General features: G+C 37.4%; 1 protein-coding gene across 1 annotated transcript; it reads right to left on the bottom strand.

Annotated features, from left to right (window-relative positions):
* Positions 1-231: 231 nt before the first annotated feature.
* On the bottom strand, positions 232-14,483 carry LOC123763609 (uncharacterized). Its single transcript, XM_045750826.2, has 5 exons — positions 14,235-14,483; positions 10,651-10,816; positions 1,362-6,819; positions 1,133-1,240; positions 232-728 (listed from the first exon to the last, which is right to left on the bottom strand). Exons 1-5 carry the CDS (start codon positions 14,258-14,260, stop codon positions 577-579), a joined length of 5,910 nt encoding a protein of 1,969 aa, XP_045606782.2. The 5' UTR covers positions 14,261-14,483; the 3' UTR covers positions 232-576.
* Positions 14,484-14,738: the final 255 nt, after the last annotated feature.

Genomic DNA, 14,738 nt, shown 5'->3' with positions numbered 1-14,738 from the left:
CGTCTCCTAACAGTCAGATACCATGCTAAGGTTTTAACTAAACTAAATAAAAATCTAACTAAATTTAAACAGATTCGTACGGACATTAGTAGTTTATGGCTGTCGGAGATCATGCCCATTATGACAAATGGTACCTACAGATCATCATGACCCTTAACTCAAGACATTCATATTAAAATAGAAATCTGTAGATAATTACTATAGTCAACCAAGGATTTTATGAACACTTGAGAGAGTTCCTGATTCTTTATTTGTGTATCAAGAGCAATATATAAAGTAGTGTTGTGCAGATCTACCTTGATTCCACAGCTCATCAAAATCATAATGGTTATTCATCTACCAAATAAAATTTATTAATGAAATACTACACTCTTCATGAAATATTAATTACAGTAGCAATACCTTTCTTTTAAGAACTCTTTCAGCCTTTGTTATTTTAAATCAGGGATACATGACTAAGCAATTTTTTGTTCTCAATCCACAATAGTTTCACTTCACGGTAAGCACTTTCTTTACTTACTTATCTTCTAATAATGTGAGAAATATTCTAGATGAAAACCATCCTCTTGACTACTTTCAGTTATGATACACAGCCTCTGATACCACAAGTTGAAGGATGTCATAGGCCATGTGACAGTTCTCTCTTCCCAGCATTTCTTCTACCCGAGTAACAGCCTCACCAACCACACATCCTTCCCGCTCCTGGGCTTCCTCCAAGTGATGATATGCTGCAAGCAATGGTCATGTTACAACTATCATGCAACCAAACCGTATTGCTTTCAATGATTAATTTGTGAAAAAGTAAAGCACTATTAAGTAGGTGTAGTGCATTTAATGCACAACAGATGTTACAACATATTTGCAGCAACATATAAAAATTTGCATGATCTCAACATCTAACACATAGGTTCAAACCCTTGCCAAAGCCCTTGTGGATTTGTTGATTTGATAAATCATGTTATTGTGATTTCTGTGTGAATATTAAACATTGTTTTCCGTAGGCTTGTAAACTTAATGCTAATTTTGGTGCCTTACCTTAAGTTACATCATCTTTCTAATGATGCTTCTATTAATGATAATTAAGGCTGCATTCATAAAAATACCAAATATTAAAAGATCATTAATTTCTAACCTCTCATGAAAAGCTCCAGACCAAGTATATCCTCCAGCTTAGCTCTCTGCTCTTCAATCCACCCATACACTCCACCACCACCACCCGATACCACACCTCCATCATCATCTGAAAATTAACAAGAGAATTAAAAAACTAATTTTACAAGATACAATATTTCCAGTTTTTAGTACTGTGTGTAAATTATGTTAGTGTTACTTCATATACATATCAACCAAAGTTTACATACCCAAGTGCCATAATTCTGATGAAGCACCAGTCCATAATGAAATGATGGATTTACAGTCCGACTCTCTGCGTTGTTCTCTTGAGCCAAGGAGGAGTTCCATCGATTGACGCAAGTTTGCAAAATCCTCACTCTCTTCATCCGATGCACTATTATTATTATCCTTATTACAATCATCTGTTAATATGCAAGTCTTGGCTCTAGCTCCAAGATGAGCATCACTTATTTCTGGGAGATCTTTGCTTTGGACATTAATATTGCTCTGGGAACACTGATGCTGCATATTGTTTTGTGGTACCGGTACTGATGTTGATCCTTCACTTAGCATGTAGTTTTCTTTTAGAGTTGGTTTTGATTCATCCTCCTGGCTCTTAAAAAAACTTTCTACATAGCTCTCCTCAGTTTCTTCACACTCTAATGTTTGTAAGCTGGATAAATACATTAAGTCAGCAATGAGGTTAGCATTATTGTTGGAACCAATACACAACCGTGTAGGTCTCGGTCTAGCTGGGCTACTTGTTACTATTGAACCTTCATAATCTATTCTCCGGTTATTCTTCATTTTCCAGTTTGGTAGTGTATCATCTATTTTCTGCATGTCCACTTCATCATTTTTACATTCTTTGCTTTGTAAAGTGCCTAGACTTGATGTACACAACTTACTATGATATAGCAAGTCCTCATTTTCATGCTGGTTCAAGTTTTGATCTTTAATCTCACCAGAACAATTCATATTAATGTGAATACTCCTTGGGGTTATTGGGCTGATGTCACGATACCTCTCCCTTGTGTCATTAACTGAGACTTGTTCTCTTGCTCTCTCAAAAACATCTAGTAAAATTGTGTGAGCAATGTCCTTAGCACAATGTATAGAATCTTCCATTTCATTTGAATAATCATCTGTAGTCATTGATATTTTATTAGCTTTTAAGGCTGGTAAGGAAATACCTTTCTCAAAGAATTGCATTTTGGGTGCCTTTTTCATCATAACTTCAGAATAAATTTCTTCATCTACACCTGATGATGCATAATCTGCTAAGTTATTTATTTCACTGGACTGGGTTTGGCATGGAGAAGTTTGATCACATTTTTCCAAAGAATAATTAAGCACGCTTTCCACATCACTAGCTTCATTATCAGCTGTAATGCAAGTGAAATCTGTCGTCTGTGTACCTAAACCACTATCACTTGATACATTATTAAGGCAGATTGATGGTGCATCAGTTTTACTATTTATAATACTCAAATTTATTTCTGCATTATTTAAATCATTATTGTTACTATTTGCAATGGATGTACATAGCTCCGTCCCTTGAACGTTAGTTTGTACAAAATCAAAGCCTGGCTCAACTTTTTCTTCTATAACAGGTACCAAAGAGTCATTATCCTGAATAATTACCGATATCTGTGCTCCTTCAAAAGACTGATCATCTTTAGTTCTCAATTTGTCATCAGTATCATTACCTTGATCAATCCCTGGAAATTCCTTCAAGACGAGTCTCTCTCTTTTTAGAACTTCAACAAATCCCTCACTTCCAGTTGTTTCATGCAATAACAAATTGTCTTTGTCCAATTTCCTGCTCATTTCATTGTTTTCTCTTACTCTGTTAGTAGGTTCTGAAGAAGCTAAATCAGGCTTATAGTTTTTCATAGAACTATTAGTTTTACTGTATTCTTTGATTCCAAATTTCTTTGTATCCAACACAACTGAACAATTTTCTTTTGATTCACTATCACCGGTGGACTTTTCACAAATCTCGGTAATTTCAAGTGTACCTTTTTCTACAGCTTCAGTACTTTCCAAGTTTACATCCTGTCGGCAAGGCAGTTTTTGCAACATTCCAGTAAGTCCACACTTACTTTTCTTTTGTTTTGTAACTGGTGTATTCCAGACCTTAGTTATACCTAATAATGAATCGGACATCTTCCGTTTCAACTTATCTTCTCCCGATCTGGAAACACCATCTGCAATGACATATTTTTTCTTTGGTCGTGGTGACATATGTAAACGCAACATTCCAAGCAAGCCACCTTTTGCTTTTTTATGTGAATTATTACTTGGCTCACTAGGAATTATATAAGTTATATCAGCCATATTGTCCTCAACTGTAAAAGTTTCATCTAAAGGTTTCACAGTGTCATCAGCTGATGGGGGAATAGTTTCTATTGCCTCCATACTTTGAATTTTCTCACCTGTTAAAGTTGTTGACAGTTGATTTCCAGCTCTGTTGTCTTTATTTTCTACAGTATAATTATTAGTGTTTGGACGTTCTTCATTTCCGACTTCAAGAATCAATGTTTTATCCAAATCAATGTTTTCAACACAGCTCATATCACTTATCTGTGCTCCACTACATGCTGTCTCTACAAAATTTGGTCTGCAGAGCTCTTCGTTGGTATAGTTTGGCATTTTGTGGTTATTATTACAAGCTTCCTGATTTCCTATTTCAAATGTTATATTTAATGAGGATGGCGTTTTTATTAAATGATTGTTCTCTACTGAAGAAGTCTTGTTACTTATAATTATAGCATTAGGAAAAGAATCTGAGATGCAATTACTTTTATAATCTTTACAGTCACCAACACATTCCTTTAAAGTAACAGTGAAAGTTGAATTCAATACTGCCGATTTGTTTGGGTTGACAGAACATTTACTGTTAGAGATGCCCATTTCATTATTTAATGCTTCCTTGGCATCCACTTCACATTCACATTTCTTGACAGTTTTTTGAAACACTGGACTTTCTATAATCTTGGCTTCAGAAAGCACATTGATAATATCCTTACAGTTCTTTATCCATTGCTTACGTTCCCCTACTTCCTTATACACAACTACTAGGTCTGATGAGGAAGTAGATTCCATTTTCGACCCAGTAGATTCTAATGGAGAGTTTTCAAGACCAGATGTAATGGCACTTCCCCAGTGTGAACGTTTGGTTGGAGTTACACAGTGAGAGTTTGGCAAGCTATAAGAAGTACCTGTGCTATGTTTATCTGTGGTCCCTTCATTAATATCAATTGAAGTGACATTTGTTGATAATTCTGAAATATTTGGACTCGATGTAACAGATCCCTTACTTGTAATTTCATACAGATCGACATCACTGCTCTCTGGTTTACATTTGCAAACATTTAGTTGGGAAAATTGGTATTTCTTTTCAAAAGTCATTTCATCTATAGTTTCAATGAGCCCATTAATCAAGGAATTACTTTTCAAGGTAATTTGATTATGTTGCTTACTTTGATTTTGTGCAAGATTTCCAGACAAGTTTCCTACTTTTACCCATTCTTCAACTGCATTAGATAGCATCTCATTTGGAATTTGTTCTACACATCTCTCCCTAAAATCTGGAGGCATTATGCATTCTCTTATCTGATGCTTTGGTTTTGTTGATCCAGCACTACAAATTTCATCATCAGGCCCCCTATATTCAGTTTTATTCATCAGCACATTTAACGGAGATTCATTTGCAGATGTCGTACTAACATTTGCACATGTGCTATAAACTGTCTCGACTATACTTTTGGAACCAGCCAAGTGAATTTTACTCTCGTCTGGAAACTTAGAACTAATAGAACCTTTATTAAGCTCCAAATCTTGCTCTCCTCCTATATTGTAGTTTACATTACATTTGATCATATTTCCAAGAAATTCCAATCCTTCTTCATCTTTTGCAGTTGTAGACTCAAGCTTCTCTCTCTGATATGCCCACTGGCGCCGCTCTAAGACCATTTGATTCATCTTCTCAGAGCGTTCTTGCAACAATTTCTTAATTTTCTCATGTATTAACGCCCTCACTTTTTCTGCTGGTAAAACAGGCAAGTCATCATCATCATCATCATCATCACTGCCATTGACACCATGCTGTTTGAGCGTTTTGTTTGCCAACTCTTTAACGTCCTTTCTATTTTTCTCTTGCAGCTGTTCATCGGGTGAAATGTTATCCAGAAATTGATCCACTTGGCTTTGATCATTGTGCAAATGCAGAACAGCTTTATTTTCCATTTTTCTACTTAACTTGGATAATTTGCAAGCACAAAGATCCTTACTAACCCAACACATGTCATTTTGTATTTTATTTTCTTTCTCATCAACCTTGGCTACAGACTTAAATCTAGTCGGAATACCACTGTCAAATGTGGCAGATTCACTCTCTGATGTATCTGGTGGCAGCAGTGCCTCTGCAAGCTTTCGGTCATTGTATGCAGCTTGTAATTTCTTTGATAAAAACTCATCAACAAGCCAGCCTTCAGCTCCAGGTGAATTATTGGATTCATGATTTTTTAAGTTACATGCTCTCTTATCAATTTCAATTTTGTTTTGATACAAACCATTCTTCTTAATCCCAGCCCTATCTAACATCAATTTTAATTTCACAGGTGAGGGTGCCTTCTTTTTAACATAATGGTTCTGGGGTTTTGAATTACTTTGTTTGAGCGGAAGAGGTACTGACTTAGATCTTCTTTGAGATCTGCCATCATTATTTTCCTGTGGCTTGGCTTTAACTTTATCCTTCACTAAAAGACTATTCTCACTTTGGAATTTCTTCCGATGTTCTTGAGTAAGCTTTGGTGCCCTAACATAGGGAACTCCAGATGACTTCTTTCCTGCGGAAACAGCTTGTTTATAAACTTTTGAGGTACATTTTGTTGGAGACCTTTGTGTAACCCTTTTACTGAAGGACTGACTCACTCCATATTTAACCGAGGGATCAGTTATATCACTTGGACGTTTCATTACTGGGACATTACGTGCCGAGGCTGGCAAAGCACACTTGCGCTTCATCAAAGAGGCCATCAATTCTTCTTCTTCACATCCAGAAATAAAGCGAGGAACTTTTTTCAAAATAAATGTTTTACGGAGGATAACAGATATAGATGGTCTAACTTGTGGCTCTCGCTGAAATATTTGTCCAAGTAGCAAACGAAGATCTCTGCTATAACGGGTAGAAACAGGTTGGTATATGCCTTTAACTATTTTGAGAATGAGTGCCTTCATATTATTAGCCTCAAATGCATGTTTAAGTGTTATCATCTCATACAAAACACATCCTAAAGCCCAAATATCACTTTTATTGTTGTATGGTTTATTTTCACACATTTCTGGTGATAAATAATATGGTGTGCCAATGCAAGTTCTTGCCAGATCTGAAGTACTATTCAAAACTTTGGCAATGCCAAAGTCTCCAAGCCGAATCTTGCCATCATCTGTCAGAAAAATGTTTTGTGATTTGATATCACGATGGAGTATTTTCCGATCGTGTATGTATTTTACGGCCAGACAAAGTTGTACAAACCAATCAAGAATTCTGTCTTCAGGAAAAAGGACGCCTTTTCTACTGGAAATAATGGTATGAAGGTCTCCACCACCACAATAGTCCATGGCTATCATTAAACGACCATCTTCTTCACAGGAGGCTCGGAACTGAGTGATATATGGATGTGACAAGCTTGACAAGACCTGTAACCATAATAGGATATTATAATTAGAAGTTTACTTTGTTTTATATATCATGTATATAAATAAATAAATATATACATTACATATAAATATGCAGTACTTATACATGAAAATGTACAACGCAAACAAAAATGAAACACGAAATACTCGAGTGCTTTTGTGACTCAACATATCTCATACAGCATACTGTACTCACCTAGTTGTGTTTACGGAGGTTGAGCTCTGGCTCTTTGGTCCCGATAAATATATATGTATATAAATGTACTTGTGTGTATAAATATTTGCATACACACAATGAAAACACAATGTGATATATTAATAAGAAAGTTTTTTGAAGTAGAATGGTGTCGGGAAAATCCCAGAATACTGTTTCGATCCCACTATCTTTCTCCAAAGATTTTCTCATACTGTATTTGCAGATTTTACAATAATAATTAGTAATTTTATCAATAATATTTAAAATAATTTTACAAGACAATAATTAGTACTAATGAAGTAATTTTTTTAAGTCAGAATTGTGAATTTAGAGAACGTATTAATTTAAAAAGGACTCCTTATTGAAGGATACAGTAATGGTAATTGGGGAAGAAAAGTTGCATTTATGAAAGCAGCAGCTAGCCAAGTCTGAAAAACAGTATTCTGCCAGACTGAGGGGACAGCAGGTATAGCAGGGTACACAAAGGAAAATCCCTTCATGAAATCTAACAGCAAGTTTTGGGGAGAGAAAACAAATAATTTTGGAAGAGAAAAACGGTAGAAAATGCTAGATCAAATCTAGACGCCACTTAATGTAAATAATCTGGCAAGGAAACTCAACCGAGCAAGGAAATTTGTAACAAATCTGATGTTGATCACAATGGGGATAGATAAATATAAGGCAGAAATTCAACTAACCTTTGCTCAAGTGTCCAGAGAAAATGAATTAATCTACAAAGCCAAGTGAGTTAATATAAACAAGAAATTGGTAATAAAAAATAATAGTACAGCACAGTAAAGATTGAGTCGAGCCATAATAATTTGGGGATATAGAGAAAAGAAAATAGCATCAAACATAGAAAGAGCCACAGAATAAAAAACTCAACAGAAAGCTTCAGGTGTAGTCATAAGTCTCACAAATAAGAAATATATATCACTACAAAATAATTAGTAGGTATGAAAAATGGAAGAATCACTGCTTTGAGGTGACTAAATGGAGCAAAACAGTACTGGGCATGAGACTGCACGCCATAAAGAGCCTCCATGACAAAGGTGACAGTTTAAACCATTAAAATACATCCAAATGCAAAGATCAGATGATAGAATTGATTCCTCCAGATAAGGACAGGGACAATGAACAAGAAGGGTTGGAAAGCAGGGATTAACCAGCCACAGATGAGCCAGCAGAATGAATTGACCAGTAAAGGTTTCCTATGTGACCAGCAAAGAGAGGAGCTGGACTAGAGAAAAGAGATAAAGGAAGTTTCCCCAATTCCAGTACAGGAAGAATCACCAACTTCAAGTACCTCCCAATTGGAAAAACCAGTGTTGAATATTATGAAATGCAACTTTCTGGTAAGGCCTCAGTGACTCCTTCAAGCTATCTTGCAGAGATGGTGTCCCACCTTTGTGTCACATCAGCCATAGGAGTCCTGTATGGACTACCAGGGACCATAGCCAGAACCTCACAGCCCCCCAACCCCCTCTCAGAGGCAAAGGAAGCAGGGAATTGTTACAATCACCTTCATTAAGAAAACTAAAGAAGTGTATCAAAAGCTCTTTTGGTAGTCTAGGAAGATGCAGTCTAACCATCCTTCCTTCTCTTGTCATATTTTGGTGACCATGCCATAGAATTCAGTTAAGTTTCTTGAGCACAACTTTCCCTCTCAGAAGCCAAGTTGTGCCTCTTTTAGAAGATTTACTCACCAAATGTTCTACAATCCTTTTTCTGAAGACTTTTTCTAGTATTTTACATGGAATCCATGTTAATGGCATTACTCTATAGTTTAGTGATTTATAGCCGTCCTCCTTTCTTGAATATTGCAACTACACTTGTCTTTTTCCAAGATTTGTGGTAGCTCTCCCATCTCTAATGTTACCCATTAACAATACTGTAGTTAATGAGTAACAAGATCCCTGCAGCTTCTTTCAGTAACCATGGTGATATCTGGGTCTAGTCCTACTGCTTTTGTTTCATCCAGTTCCTCCTGATGTGTCTATACCTCTTCTACATTAACTTCATTCTGTCTAGTGTTATTTTTTCCCATCTGTTTTCACCCCCCCTTGGAAACCAATCAGAGTCTAGGTTGTAGACAAAGCCAAAACTACAGGAACAGACACAGAAGACTAAAAAAGAAAAAAAAGTAAAGAGAGAGCTAGGAAACTCCGTACTGTTGCCACAACAAAAGATGCAGGTGGGACACCCAACCACTCGGCCACCTGCACACCAAACAAATGGAGGTAAACTTGCACCAGGTACTCCAGACATATATATATTAGCAGAGAAGGGCAAACTAGCAAGATATGTCACTGTGTCTTTCTGCTGTAGAGGCAGAGCTACGAGAAAAAATCCAAGCTTCAGAAACGGGACCAAAAGAGCTGGAAACCATGACTGAGCCAGGAGGACTGCCTTGCCTGAGGACATGTCTCTAGCCTTGACAACATCCAGAACAACAACTAAACCTGGGAAGGCAGAGGGGAACGACAAAAGGACCAACACTTTAACCAGTCCAGCCAAAATAACTACCATGAGACCCATGCAATCGGGAAATGAAACTATGCATGAGGGAAGCTGCCAATTCCACGCTGATGCGAAGGCCACCTCAGTGCAGCCGAATGCCTCATAGAGCCAATGGAAGAATGCATCATCAATGGTACACTACGTGAAAATGGAATGGAAACAAGATAAACCATCCTTGTGAATGTTGGACATGTCTAGCATGTGAACCATATGGAGAACTACACCTTGAGAAGCCATAAGCCAAGCTGCATGAAGAATTAAGCTTTAAAAGGGGAAGGATTGAAGTGACCTCCCCATTCATTGTTTGGGTGGGAGCATGGAGCTTCCAGGGTACCATCTATTGGTAGCTATTATCACTAGGGGGTTCAAGCTAGTTTTGAATGAATCACTTTGGTTTGAATGAAACGTTTATGGAGTCATTTGGCTGTGTTGGTGCTTTGTTTTCTGTGACCTTTGCAGTTGTTTGTATTGCTTCACATACTTTCAGGAAGTTTTCTCAGTGAGGTGTGATTGTAACAATTCCTTGCTCCCTGTGCCTTTGTGAGAGGGGGAAAGGGGGGCCAGATTCTGGCTCTATTCCTCAGGAGGCCTTACAGGACTCTTATGGCTGTGCTTAGTAGTGGGAACTGAGATGGGTTCAGGGAGCCAAGAGGCTCCTCAGAAAAGTGAAATAATATAGGATTCCACACCAAGGCAAAGAGTTTCACCTGAGGGCAACCAAACGTCTCTCAAATTCTTCGATATCAGATGTAACTGGAAGAGGACATTCACTAGAACTTTGGACTCTTCTCAAATGTAAAGTGCATTGTGAACTAAACCCAAAGAATCTATAAACGAGTCTATCTGGAACATCTACCCTCATAGGAAAAAAAAGCAACAGAAGTGACCTTCCATTGACTACAATGCTTCCCCTCACCTCAATGAGCACACCAGATTTTGATCTTTGTGTTTGGAAAGCTTACACATGTCCAAGTCTTGTAGTTTTGTGAATGTCACTGTGGCACTAGAGCCTATGCATCAGGTAGTTAGTAAGGGCCAGCACAAAGATAAATAAGAAATCAGAAAGATCAAAGATAAGACAACTGTACTGGTACAGGTATTCCAGAAATGCTTACCTTGACTTCTCGCCTAGCTTCTTCAATTTCCTTGGGCGACATATGAGAGATATTAATTTCTTTAATAACACACTTTGTATCTGAGGGAATGTGAAGAGCTAGATGTGCAGAGCCATAGGATCCTAACCCTAGCTGGTGAAGAATCCTGTAGTCTTCCATGTTCAATCTGAAAAATGAAGATATTGATTATTCGTAAATGAAGATGTCCGAAAATCATAAATATAAGAACAACTTAAGAATAACGAAAACTGCAGAAGGCCTATTGGCTCATATGAGGCAGCTCCTATTTACTCTTTCATATACTGTATGTTTAACCTGAACACTCCGGCAATCCCAGATCTATTATTTTACCATGTAATTTAGCATTAAAACACCCGGTGTTATTCTTCAGCTAAATCTTAGTCTTGTTAGGCCCCATCTAGACTATACAGTTCAGTTTGACGCCATACTACATAATGGACATAAATACACTAGAATGCATTCAGCATAGGATGACAAAGTTAATTTTGCAAATTAGAAACCTTCCATGTTAAGAGATTGAAAAAGCTTAATTTACATTATCTAGAATGGCAAAGCATTACAAAATACAAATATTTATTCAGGTAAAGTACATACATACAAGGTGAGATACAAAAAGTTGATGGATTTATAGATAGAGCTGGTACATACAATGCCTAAAGCCACTATTACGCAAAGCGTTTCGGCCAGGAAAAACACTAAGACTAAAACTTAATACTAATTGAGATTAAAGTACAGTATAAATTGTGTTGAGAAAAAATAAAAAAAATGAAAAAAGGGGGGAAACATGACAGAAAAAAAGCAAAAATACAATTTGGTCAACAAACAGCATTGTTTAAAATAGTACACATGGGTTGACATTTTGGGGGTGAGGTAGGTTACATGGGGTTAATTAGGTAGTACTTAGTTTTTATCTTAAACTGGTTATGTCTTTAACATAATTGGGATGGTCATTTCACATTCTAGGTCCCTTGATTTGTAAAGCATTTCTAGTTTGATTAAGTCGTACTCTTGGAATATCAAATAGGTATTTGTTTCTGGTGTGGTGCTCATGGGATCTGTTACAACCTTCTAGGAAGCTATTAAGGTAAGGATTGACATTACAGTTCAGCGTTTTATATATATAAAATACACATGAGAGGATGTGCAGTGACTTAATATCTAACATATTCAGAGATTTGAGTAAGGGTACCGAGTGATGTCTGGGGCCAGAGTTAGATATTGTCCTAATAGCAGCTTTGTGTGGAGTAATTAGAGGATGTAAATGATTTTGGATAGTAGAACCCCAAGCACAAATACCATAGTTGAGATATGGATAGATGAGAGAGTAATAGTGTGTCACCAGGGCAGGGCGAAGTACATATCTGATCTTAGGAAGAATGCCAACAGTTTTTGAAACTTTTTTTTATATATTTAAAATGTGTCCCTGGAAATTCAGTTTGCGGTCAATGAGAACGCCATGGAATTTGCCATCTACTTTGTTACAAATTTGGGTATTGTTAATCCTGAGATTTATTTGATTTGAGGATTTATTGCCAAACAAAATATAGAAAGTTTTGTCAATATTGAGGGTGAGTTTGGTGGCAGTTAGCCAGTGATGGACTTTATTTAGCTCAGTATTCACTGTGACATTTAGAGCAAGGGGGTCAGGACTGGAGTAAATGAAGGTCGTGTTGTCAGCAAACAGAATTGGTTTGAGATGTTGGGAGGCATTTGGAAGTTCATTAATGTAGATGAGAAAGAGGAGAGGGCCAAGTATGCTGCCCTGGGGGAACACCAGTGTTGATGGGTAGGGTTATCTGGAGGTTATCTGGAGATGATTTCGGGGCTTTAGTGTCCCCGCGGCCCGGTCCTCGACCAGGCCTCCACCCCAGGAAGCAGCCCGTGACAGCTGACTAACACCCAGGTACCTATTTTACTGCTAGGTAACAGGGGCATAGGGTGAAAAACTTTGCCCATTGTTTCTCGCCGGCGCCTGGGATCGAACCCAGGACCACAGGATCACAAGTCCACGTGCTGTCCGCTCGGCCGACCGGCTCCCACAGGGTGGGAGAAATTGAATTATTCACAGAAACATACTGGAGCCTGTCAGTAAGGTAAGACTTAAGGTATTGCAGGGTACCTCTGACTCCATAATGTTGTAATTTAAGAAAAAGGTTTTGGTGGTTGACAGAGTCAAAAGCTTTACGCAGGTCCACAAATAACCCAACAGGGAACTTATTTTTATCAAGAGCTGCATGTATCAAGTTAATCATACTAATAAGTGCATCGTTAGTGCTTTTTTGGGGTCTGAAACCATATTGACAAGAGCTAAGTATATTGAGTTTGGCTAGATAAGAGTAAAGCTGCTTGTAGATTAGTTTTTCAAATATTTTTGACAAGTTTGGCAGAATTGATATAAGTCTGAAGTTGTCAACATCAGTGGGATCCCCACATTTGTGGACAGGGGTTACTCTCGCTTTTTTTAGAATACCTGGAAAGGTTTGGAGTTCAAGTGATTTGTTGAAGAGCAATGCAATGGCAGGAGCTAAAGATCTGGAGGTGGTGACATTACAGGTAACATGACTGAAATGTACAAGTGGATGAATGTGTATAACAAGGGGGATATTAATAACATTTTAAATTTATCAACACAAAACAATGGATATAAATTGGATAAGTTTAGATTCAGGAAAGACCTGGGTAAATAGTGTTTGACCAGACCACACACTAGAAAGTGAAGAGACGACTATGTTTCGGTCATCATTTAAAAACACATCGACTTGATAATGGTCCAGGACGGACCGAAACGTCGTTGTCTCTTCACTTTCCAGTATGTGGTTTGGTCAACATTTGTTCAGCCACGTTATTGTGACTCCTCATCTGGGTAAATAGTGGTTTGGAAACAAAGATTACACTCCAATTTTAATCCCTCCCTTAACAGGCCAAACTGATTTGTTGTTGTTGCTGTTTTAGATTCAGCTACTCAGAACAAATTTCCAAGTAGCACGGACTGTGGTGAGTCCATAGTGGACTTACCTGGCACAGGAGTGGGGCTGTATGTAACCAAACTGAACCACATAATCTAAATGGGGCCTAACAAGGCAAAATAAAGCTGAAGATTAATATTTGATGTCTTTGTTAATGCTTCAAGAAGCGATTCCCAGTATCCTGTCCACATCAAGCCTAGTGACTGTCAGGTGAATTTAAAGACACAACAAATATTAGTAGTTTCAAATTACAGCAAGTAATGACATAGCAAATCATATTCCACCACAGTGACAACTATATTAAAGTGTAAAGTAAAATTTGTTTAAATTGTTAAATTAGTTTCAAATTGTTATTATTTTAAATGATTATTACTGTATTATTGTACTGCTCACTAACCCCCAGGCACCTGTCTACTGGTAGGTGACCAGGCTAGTAAGGAACATGCCCAAACATCCCACTCTGCTCGGGCATGAAACTTCAGGACTAATTAGATGCAAGCCGAATACTCTTTAAGCATTCTGCTGCAGGTCAATACAAACAAATCTCGTACATTTAAAATTATAAAGTTCTGCATTCATGTAATGCCATTTAGTCACCTTGTGTGTTCCGTCTGTAAATCCATGGCTACCTGCTAGTTACAAGGTTTGGAGACAAGTATCTACAACACGCCTCTTAGGCAACAGGTAGTGAAGTTTCATCACTGGCGTCAGCGTCGCGTCTCACAAGTTGCACTGCCTCCTCCTTCTCTATAGCAGGTGGAGACTGTGTCCACTCCCTCCTGTTGCTATTGTCTTCTGCTCTTGAAAAACAAATGTTGTAGCCATCAATGTGTTCGTTTGTGATCACTTTGCTTATTTTTTATTTAAGTAAACTAGTTATATTTTTCCATTGGTTTAAGTATGTGTAAAATTTAGGTAACTAATTACTTCTTTAGCAAATCCTATTATTTATTAAAAATAAATTATGTAAAAAAAATGACAAATATTTACGCCAACAAACTTAGTGTCAGGGATTGAGACACAGTATCTAACTTATATCCAAATCACAAACTAGTGATAATATATTATTTTTTTTAAGAAAATTGGAATATATAGAAACAA

This window comes from Procambarus clarkii, chromosome 52, assembly GCF_040958095.1.
Source record: "Procambarus clarkii isolate CNS0578487 chromosome 52, FALCON_Pclarkii_2.0, whole genome shotgun sequence".
Classification (NCBI taxonomy): domain Eukaryota; kingdom Metazoa; phylum Arthropoda; class Malacostraca; order Decapoda; family Cambaridae; genus Procambarus; species Procambarus clarkii.
This window is presented reverse-complemented; position numbering and strand designations above follow the sequence as displayed.